This window comes from Maniola jurtina, chromosome 9, assembly GCF_905333055.1.
Source record: "Maniola jurtina chromosome 9, ilManJurt1.1, whole genome shotgun sequence".
NCBI classification, from domain to species: Eukaryota; Metazoa; Arthropoda; class Insecta; order Lepidoptera; family Nymphalidae; genus Maniola; species Maniola jurtina.
This window is the reverse complement of record NC_060037.1, coordinates 9,249,976-9,259,611: the sequence shown is the minus strand read 5'-3', so window position 1 is coordinate 9,259,611 and position 9,636 is coordinate 9,249,976. Positions and strand designations below refer to the sequence as shown.

Here is a 9,636-nt window from a genome sequence, read left to right as displayed (position 1 = left end):
TATCTATGTCTATCATATTCATGTCATCTATCATATTGCATTTCATCTGGCAGTCTCTGGTGTGGTCTGATAGGAGGCTTCGGCCGTAGCTAGTTACCTAGCACCCTACCGGCAAAGCTGTTCGCCAAGTGATTTAGCGTTCCAGTACAATGCGTCGATCAAGAGTGTAGGTTTTAATGAAATTACCACACAAATTACAAATTAGCCTGCTTCCATTTTAGATTGCATCATCATTTTCCATCAGCTGAGATTGCAGTCAAGGACTAACTTGTATCGGAATAAAAAGAGAGAGAGAAGAGGTTCAGTATCTCCATGGTTAATTCATATTTAGTTATACTTACACTACTTACTATTTATCATCCCAGTGACCATCACGCCTCGGGATTCGGAACAACAGGGCCTAGATTCAGTTCCAACTGAGGCAAGTTGTCAGTTTTAGGTATCCTATAAAGTATAAACAGACAGACTTACATTGAAAATATTTTTTGCTGTAACGTTCTCTTTATCTTTTGTTTTTGAATGTCGAAATTAATCTAATTAACCTTAGCTTGCGACTCTGTCCGCATTATTTTTTTTTGTAATATTGTAGAGATACTTTTGTTTTCCATGCACGTCTGCATTGTTTACGGGATGGAAGAAAAATAAGCTATGATAGATAAGATGTTTGCCTTCTTATCGAGGTTCGAGGTTCGATCCCGGTCACGCACCTCTAACTTTTCGGAGGTGTTTGTTTTAAGCAATTAAATGCTTTAACGGCGAAGGAAAACATCGTGAAAAATCTGCATGCCTGAGAGTTATCTAGGTTCTCAACGGTATGTGAAGTCTGCCAATCAGCACTTGGCCAGCGTGTAGACTATGGCCAAAACCTTACTCATTTTGAGGAAGAACCCGCGCTCTGTAGTGAGCTGGCGATGGGTTGATCATGATAATGAAGATGAGAAAAATAAAACACCATAGTCTGATAAACTAACTTTGAGTTTATTTTTACCATTTACACTTGACAATGTATTCGTAATCTGTTGTCGGCTACGGGTGGCGAGCGTCGTAGACGCGTAGCTCGCGCCCGCGCCTACGCGCAGGTAACGGAACTAGGCGCTAAACGAACGTAGAGACTGACATGCTAGTACACAAATAAACAGGCATCGAACAAACACATAAACTGCATCAAACTTCACATGGTCTATTTCCGAATTTACATAAAATTTTGTTACACGATACAATTATTAGGAACGGTATATTTCACTATGAAAGATTTCAAAATAATTTAGCATTACAGTATAGGAACTATGATAGACGCGAGTGCTACCTTTTACGATCGTAAACTTATATCGTAACCATTTACATCTAGAGGATGACGATGACAATTATATTTTATAATTTCACAATAACAAAATTTCAATACACAGGTAAGTAATACAATAATATAAAAGTGCAGTTACACAAAATACCGAAACAAATGAAAACAGCCCGTACAACTAAACGAACAACGTGCCCCGTGGCGGCACCTCTAGTAGCAGATACAACAGACTAATCCGAATAAATCTTAAATATTAAAATTTGTATTCGGAAAGTATAGTGAAACTCTAGATGCGATAATATTGAAATATACATAGGAACCATGATTCATTCCGCGGGCTGTCGTCCGCGGAGACACAACATCGCTACCGACTTCCACCCACGCTACCAACTCACCAACTCACGAGTACGCTTACTCCCGATTACAAACCACTAAATAAATATCTCCGAGTTACGCGGTGGAGTTTGCGGACGCCTCAACAAACAATAGGGGTCTTTAATAAATACACTATAATCTTATTAACGCAATAAACAAAATAATCATGTAGTATAAACGCGCGCCGTCGCGTCGGAAACGCTGCGTGCGTGCACTGCGTCTGCGAATGATACGCTCAAGTAATCTTTGCTCTCGACTCTTAAAAGCTCCATCATACCTTCATTCACGACTAATCATATGGTTTTTAAAGAGTAAATATTTTTTTAACCAAGTGAAATTGAATCCGTGATGGTTTTAACTTTTTAATAAATAATGTGATGGTTGTCTCATGTCGACGTAACTGTAGCTCGCGGCGCAGATCTCTAGAGAGTTGTGAAGCGATCGGAGGGAGACGCAGCGCGCGCAGCACGCCCCATTGCACGTAGCATAACAAGGACCGCCGGCTACCGGTGGAATAAAACATTGCACTTTATAAAAGAACTAACTCAATGTTGTAGTAGGATTCGCTCGTAGATAAAATATCGTATTACACTCCACTAGATAAAATGTAAATATGTAAAATATTTTTAATAACGTGATCTGTGCCATCGAAAATATTAGGGACTCCACGCACACGCTAAAGTAATGAACATACATGCGAGAGCGCCGAACGCGGGCGTCGCGCCGCGCCGTGCCCCGCATGTACTCCACGCCTTCGACTCACTTACGCCACTACTAATAATCGTTACAATATCAATAAAAATTCAAGAATCACACTTAGTTCCAAAATAAACTCACTTGTATGCGAGGTAGGCTGAGCGCTGGCGCGCAGCCCGAGTTTCGAGTTCGTTCGTTTTGGAAAAGTTTGCTACGATAATAATAATTATTATAATTAACCGTTACCAATAAGCCTACGCGGTGTCGTCGCGTCTCCACGGGCGGCTCTCGAGTGTGCGAGCGCTCGCACCTCCCACGTCTCGTACCTACCGCTACCGCTACCGCCACCTGCGGCACGCGCGGTACTCGTCGCTGTCCGCCGTTCGGCGAATACGGAGGGTCGCGTTTATTTTATTCTGTGGGGACATCTTTGTTTCGAGCGTAAGACCCGCGCGAGAGGACGACCGCACTACTGCCTAACATACGTACCTATCTTCGCCTCACGTTAAAAAAATCATATACGTATATATATCTTCATACATTTACGATGCATCAGGAACTTCTTACGAGAACGTATCTATGCCTAAAATTAGAACGATTATATGTATGTATTACATAGCTTTAAACAATAATTAAATCGTAATTATCAATATCGATAATATTATATGCCATAAAGATAGGAACTTGTTTACCTGGGAGACGATGTTAAAGATTCGTCCGCCGGCTCGGCCGCGGCGCTCGCGCGGCCGCAACGATAAACGTATATAATAAAACCTGTCTAACGTATGATATGAAGTGCGGCGTCGAGACGCGGCCGCGCCGGCCGCCGCCGCCGCCTCCCAGTGCGCGGCGGCGGCTGGGGAGCCGCCCGGCCTCTGCGTCACGTACAAAACCCGCGACCGGGGCCGGCTCCCAATTAACCTACACTTACACGACTACAAGCTTTAAACGTATAACTAAGAAAGTGCCGCTTCCGCGGCGACATTCGTCAACGAAAAGAAGCATTAAGAGCTAATAGTGAACTGTTGCGTTGTTGAACAACGGAGAGAGCGAGGGGCTCTAGTAGTAGTAACTATACATTTCTTAGTTAGGATTAATGGCCGGCGCTCGCGAGCGGAAGCTCGCCGGGCTGCGGGAAGCGCGGGCCGGGCACGCAGAAGTTGACGTTGGGCTCCTTCGGGGAGGTGTCCTGTGCGGCGCGGGCGGCGAGGAGCGTGATCTGGTTGACGACGTCCTCCATCTCGTGGGAGAGCGGCTCCGGCACGGGCGGCAGCGGAGGAGGAGCGAGGTTGCGAAGATGGAGCTCGGTGTCGGCGTGCCGGCGGAAGTCTACCGACGAGCGGAACCGCTCCCCGGGGCACGTCCGGCACTCCAGCGCGGGCTGCACGACTCGTATGACGCCGCGCGCCGCCTCCCGGCCGGCGTAGCAGGAGCGCGCCTGGTGAACCTGCAGTGGAGCGGCTGACGGGAAAGCTACTTTGCAATGCTTGCAAACGTAGCAGAGATCGAAGTCCGCCTCGCGGGCGCCCCCGGGGAGCTCGCTAGCGGGTGGTGGGAGGCGTAGAGTAGAAGCGCCGGGGTCTGCAGCGATGTGCCGGATCTGCTCGAGCGTGGTGGCCGGCAGTTGCAGCACGCTCGCGCCGTTGCCCGTCTCTACGATTAGCCCTTGAGGTTGTGGTTGCGGCTGTGGCTGCGGTTGATTGGCGTTGGGATTTCCACCTGCAACAATAAATAGGCTACGTTAGAATTGATTTCAAAATATTCACTTATATCAGAGTAGGTTCCCAGATCCTGTCGCATAGAACAGAGCGTAGCGAATGGTTAATTGAATCCAAAAGGTTGTAATGTACAAGACAATATTGCCTCACCTCGAATAAACATTTTTCTAATATATTCTAGTACTGTTAGTTTTATTGGTACCTTGTATCTAGAACCCTATCATCTAGGCATATGAAGATAAGATAGTAGGTCTAAATATATCAGATAAATTTATCTATAGTGTGAAGGGCTAACACCAGTAAATATTAGCGTAAGACGTGCAGTAGGTAGCAAGGTTGATCCAATTATAAACGCGTGCAAATGTGAACTGACATTCTTCTTTAATGTGTAGGTGTTTAATCGTTTAATGTTTGTTACGTTAACGCCAAGATATTCTAGTTCATAACGTCATACGACTTACGATGTTACATGGTTAGGCTTAAGAAATCATTCCGGAAACACGACTTCCTCATTTAATTCTCATACTAGGCTGGTTCTAGCTATCTATGGCTTGCGTCCTACAATTATCATCAGAAATTGATCAACGTACATCAAACCAAAAAGATAACAAACAAGCATCAATCAGTCCAACTAAGAGTTCCAGTCCTAATTTGGGAGTTCCATTGTTTTCCGTGCCCTAACACCAGATAAGAACAGTTTACCTGACTGCGACCTATTGAAGATGCGTGATGCGTTTCCAACGAGCCAACCCGCCTCGGTAATTGATTCTGGCTCTGGTTTATGCGTTTTATATTCAAGAATGCATAATATATCTCTCGGATGTCGAATAATCAATAGATTGGTAACTTGACCGGCTAGCGAAGCAACCCTTAGCGTGGACCGAAAATGTTAATTCTCCTTCATTATGTTTATTTTTGCTCCGGCGAGTTTTGAGATCGTGTATCTACAGTAAAATTGTTTTATGGCTTCAAAAAAGAATCTAGATTATTCTTTAGAGGAAAAGGCATAGAAAGATCTGAAGTTCTTCTCAACGAAGAAAATGAGCAAGCTCCAAACATATTCAAATAACGTAAATGCTTTAAAATAACTATTTTTCCATGTGCGTAGAGTAGATTCCAATATCAGCCAATTTAATAGCAATGCAGTAGAATCTGTTTGAATAATATTGTGCGAAACGGAGCGTAGCTCTCAAACTCCTAACAATCGTTCGCTTGATTGAACGATCGTGTTCGCAGTAATGAGGCCTTACCTATTGAGATTGTTCGTACTTTGCGTTTAACAATGTTCGTAATGAATCCAACATGTCCAAAAGGATTGAAAATGAACGCCGGGGCGCGGTTGACGTGGATTGAATAGATTTGCATTAACTGGGTCAGTAATGACGACATGACTAATATGCAACAAACTATTAAATCGTTCACTAACCATGGGATTTTAACTGACAAAAAAAGTTTAGCTCTATGATTTTTTACCTGAAACCTGATTGGAAATAATGTAGTGAGAGGCGTCGACACGCACGCATGGTCGTTTGCAAGGTTTGCTTTAACCGTTGAAAAAACACTATTTCCGATATTTCCATTTTATCAATAGGTTGACGCCAAAACACTCGGCTTTGGTAACCTTCTGTGCCTTGGTATCGATTCAAACCAAGTCGGAGATCTTTCTGATATCCCATAGAATTTCGTTTAATGTATAATTGGAAGTAAACAACTATTTATCAGGCTCGGAAGGCACAAAGCCGGTTACTACGGCTCGCCGTGGCCGTGACGTTAATTCGCAACCCTTTCTGCCAATTAGTTTCAAAATATCCACACTATTGTGCTGCTAACACCGCCGCACATCGCACTTAGTAATAAATATCCTATAATCGAAAATGAACCTTAAAGAATGAGGTAATAAAGCATTTTATGTCACGGAGAAGACAGTTAAACGTTGGCGATTTTCCTCGATGCCTAGGTTTAAGTCAAAGGGCTTCTTAATCCAGACTTGTAGGTCGTTACGCGTTATTATAACGCGGCTGGAGTCGGCTACTTCTTCGCTCATTTACATCTCATTAAGGACACTATTATTGGACTAGGGACGCATTATGCGCGTTTCGTTTCTGCCTTTCAGCATTCATGCTATTTTCTTGGAATAGATCACAATGCTCGAGTTAAGCGGCTTAAGGTAATCAATTAGGTTTCTCGTTTCTCAGCGTTTTCTTTTTTAATACAAATTAAATTAACAGTAGATACGTACATATCTATACAATACCATTATAAACTCACGTCATATTCTGCAATTGTTGCATGTTTCTAAATCTTTTGTAACAGCATTTTAAATTCAATCGAATGCTCTAACTTTGCGTGCCAACCGCCAAGTGTATTTTAATTCAAGTTTCCAAAATTAAAATGGGCTGGCTTTCCTTATCTTGAATCTCACCATCAGGCTTTCACGACGAATATCCAACTGTCTCTGAAGACGCTTACATTAGCGACATCAATTACTAGGTTCGTCCGTATTCGGCGAGACGAGAGTTTGCGCATCGATGCAGGGATGCGATACCCACAGTGATGGATGGTAATTAAAGTGGATCGCCAAACAAGTGCTGGGAAACTGTTGACCTGACTAACTGACTGATAGATCCAGATGTATCTTTGATTATGCTTGGCACAAAGAGTGTAAGTTGATTAATCTTCATTTTTGTACATCTTATGAAATACAACTACATACTACTTATACTACTAACATTTATGGTACATGTGGATTTGAATGAATGGACGTCAAAATCAAAATATGCATTCGGTGCTCATGCTGATTTCATAAATCATCAGGGGTCTACACAGAACCATTTATTAATGAATCTACCAGTCTAAGTATGTACCTAAGTATGTAGTTAGAAAACTATTACTAGCCGTCGAAAAACTAGCAAAAAGCTTGACTCAGTAACGGTCTTAAATAAATAAGAATATTATGGCTGTATTTTTCTTGTCCCAAATAGAGCTACTATCAGCTGTTTCCGTCAGATATTGTACACATTTTTTTTTTGTTTTAATGAATACACTATGTAGTATTTTTCAAAATCGAACATAATATATCACAATTAGGCTTACGGGCTATACATCTACCGGTCACCAAAGACGCTTACATTAGTGACTTCAATTACCTGTTATAGAGTCCTTATTAGGTAAGACGTCTACCCATTGATGTTGAGTTGATTCAATTTCGTCATTGATGGATAGTAATTAAAGTGGATCGCCAAACAAGTGCTGAGAAACTATTGACTCTCCTAATTGACTGACAGGGTCATTAGTTGTACCAACCGCTATCCAATACTCATGATTTCATTTTAGTCGCCTTCCTCTGTATCAATGACCAACGTGGTTACGATTGGGGGCCAGCTTTGATTTATCAAAGGAGTTGTGGCGTCACCACGATACGAACCTAAGACGGAGAGCAACTCACAACGATCTCACTAGATGGCATCACGGGTATTTTCAGTTTGAAATGAAAATAGAACATGCAGTTTGAATCACGCTAGTGAAATTTTAATCGCAGAAGATTATACAGGTAGGTATTATACGGTAGCACCAGCTGGGCCCCAAGCATGACACCCGCTAGGAGGAAGATTTTCCTATTGTTATTGTTATGGTCGAACCTATAGGTACAACACTCTGCTCCCGTATAGAGTTAACGAAACTGTTTATTATGTGCAGGCTTAATAAATAACGATTGGTCTCGGATTTTGCTGTAGGTAAACAAACAATGCCTGGCTAACCTAATTTTACGGGGTTATGTGCGTTTTAAGCGATTAAATGTCACTTGCTCTAAGTATTAGGCGAAGGCAAATAATATTACAACAGTATGTATGTATATAGGTATCATTGTCTAATTATGATATTTATAGCTGAGCTTTCCAAGGGCAATTGTAATAGTACAATTTTAATTTTAATGTATTTTTACCCGACTGCGGCAAAGCCAAAAGGAAGGGTTATGATTTTAGCAGTCTTATGTAAGTAATAAGTATGCATATGTTTGTATCCAGATTCTGTGTGTTCCACCGTAGCGCCTAAACTGTTGGGCCGATTTTGATGAATGAGGTGTCAATCGATTCGTCGTAAAAGTCCGGTTGACATAGGCTACATTTTATACGAAAAAAATCGATCTAACGGATCACATGAAAAAAGTGGGGTCTCCAAATTTTTTTTTTGCTATTGTATCGAGTGGGGTGTGAAATGAAAGAAGAGAAAATTCTGAGTTCATAAATATAAATGTACCTACTACAACATTAAAATAAACAAAGCGACAGAAAAACAATTTTACTACAATATTTCAGCGTTTAACAGAGCTCTCTCCGTCACTTACTCCATACAATCGTAGTTCCCATTTCATTTGAATATTAAGCAACCAAAGTCCATGAAATTTTGCAGACATAGTCTAGAAACTAATATCTGTGTCTGTGGTGTTTTAGATTTTTCTAAAAATATGTAGTTTTAAAATTACAGGGGCTCAAAGATTTGTATTTTTCTTTAAAAAAAGGCCCAACTTTGTGCTCGTTTTTCTAGACAACGAAGCAATTTAATGAAATTTGGAAAAACCACAGACCTAGAAAATTTAATGAATATTATGTAGTAAAAAAATTATCGTTATATATTTTATATTGTTATAATTATGTGGGAACTACGAAAACCAGAAATTACACCCAGAAATCTTGAAAATTTCGTGCTGTCTCGATTTGTGCAAGCGGGGTGGTGAAGTGCGGGGGACGACACGTGAAACTGACAGAAACGGACAGTCTAAACACACGGGCCACATTTAGACTGCACCCGACTCCAAACTTGTCGATAGGTCTAACTAAATACATTTCAACTTGCGTTAGACGTATGCGTTACCTACTCAGACGTTGCCTGTAGATAAAAATATGTCTCATGTTTGCTGGCAATAGCGTATGCATCAAACCCTGCAAGTTGCAACTCTCTTGCAACCTATTCCTCACGCAATACGCACAGCTTTAATATTATAATTTTTGACAATGTATACTATATGTAATGCCATATCACAGGTCACTCTCTGATTTATTGCTAACAATTTACTTCCAAATGCAAAGAAATCTAAGTGTGTTGAATTCACACTGCCCAATACCAGGACCTTAAATGACATAAATTCATTGATAAATAATCATATGTTGAAAATAAAGGAGAACCCCGTGTTTCTCGGTATAATGTTAGATGCAAAGCTTCTATGGAACACCCACATATCAACACTTGATGGTAAACTCAGCTCTGCTGCTTACACTGTTAGAAAAATTCGACAGGTACTGACGTGGAAACTGCAAAAATTGTATATTTTGCCTATTTTCACTGTATTATGTCTTACGGACTCTTGCTATGAGATAAAGCGGTAGATATTGAGAAAAAAATGTATTACAGAAAAGGACAGGACGTGCAATTTATAATTTAAAACCGCGCGCTGCCATACAATAAAAATATAAGGAAATAAGTACCTTATCTATTATCTTATAGTAGCTTCTAAATATATTTACAACTAGCTAATGCCCGCAGCTTCGCTCG

General features: G+C 41.2%; 1 protein-coding gene across 1 annotated transcript; it reads right to left on the bottom strand.

The window, feature by feature from the left end:
* Positions 1 to 957: 957 nt before the first annotated feature.
* LOC123868481 lies at positions 958 to 6,377 on the bottom strand. The gene is made up of 2 exons (XM_045911020.1): positions 6,355 to 6,377; positions 958 to 4,104 (listed from the first exon to the last, which is right to left on the bottom strand). The coding sequence occupies exons 1-2, from the start codon at positions 6,375 to 6,377 to the stop codon at positions 3,462 to 3,464; spliced, it is 666 nt and encodes a 221-aa protein (XP_045766976.1). The 3' UTR covers positions 958 to 3,461.
* Positions 6,378 to 9,636: the final 3,259 nt, after the last annotated feature.

Bases quoted from the DNA above. Each gene is read 5' to 3' on its own strand.
- LOC123868481 (XM_045911020.1), bottom strand. From the start codon at position 6,377: ATGCAACAATTGCAGAATATGAC. The intron at 4,105-6,354 runs GTGAGTTTATAA...ATTCTAACGTAG, and splicing joins CAACAATTGCAGAATATGAC to CCTATTTATTGTTGCAGGTG.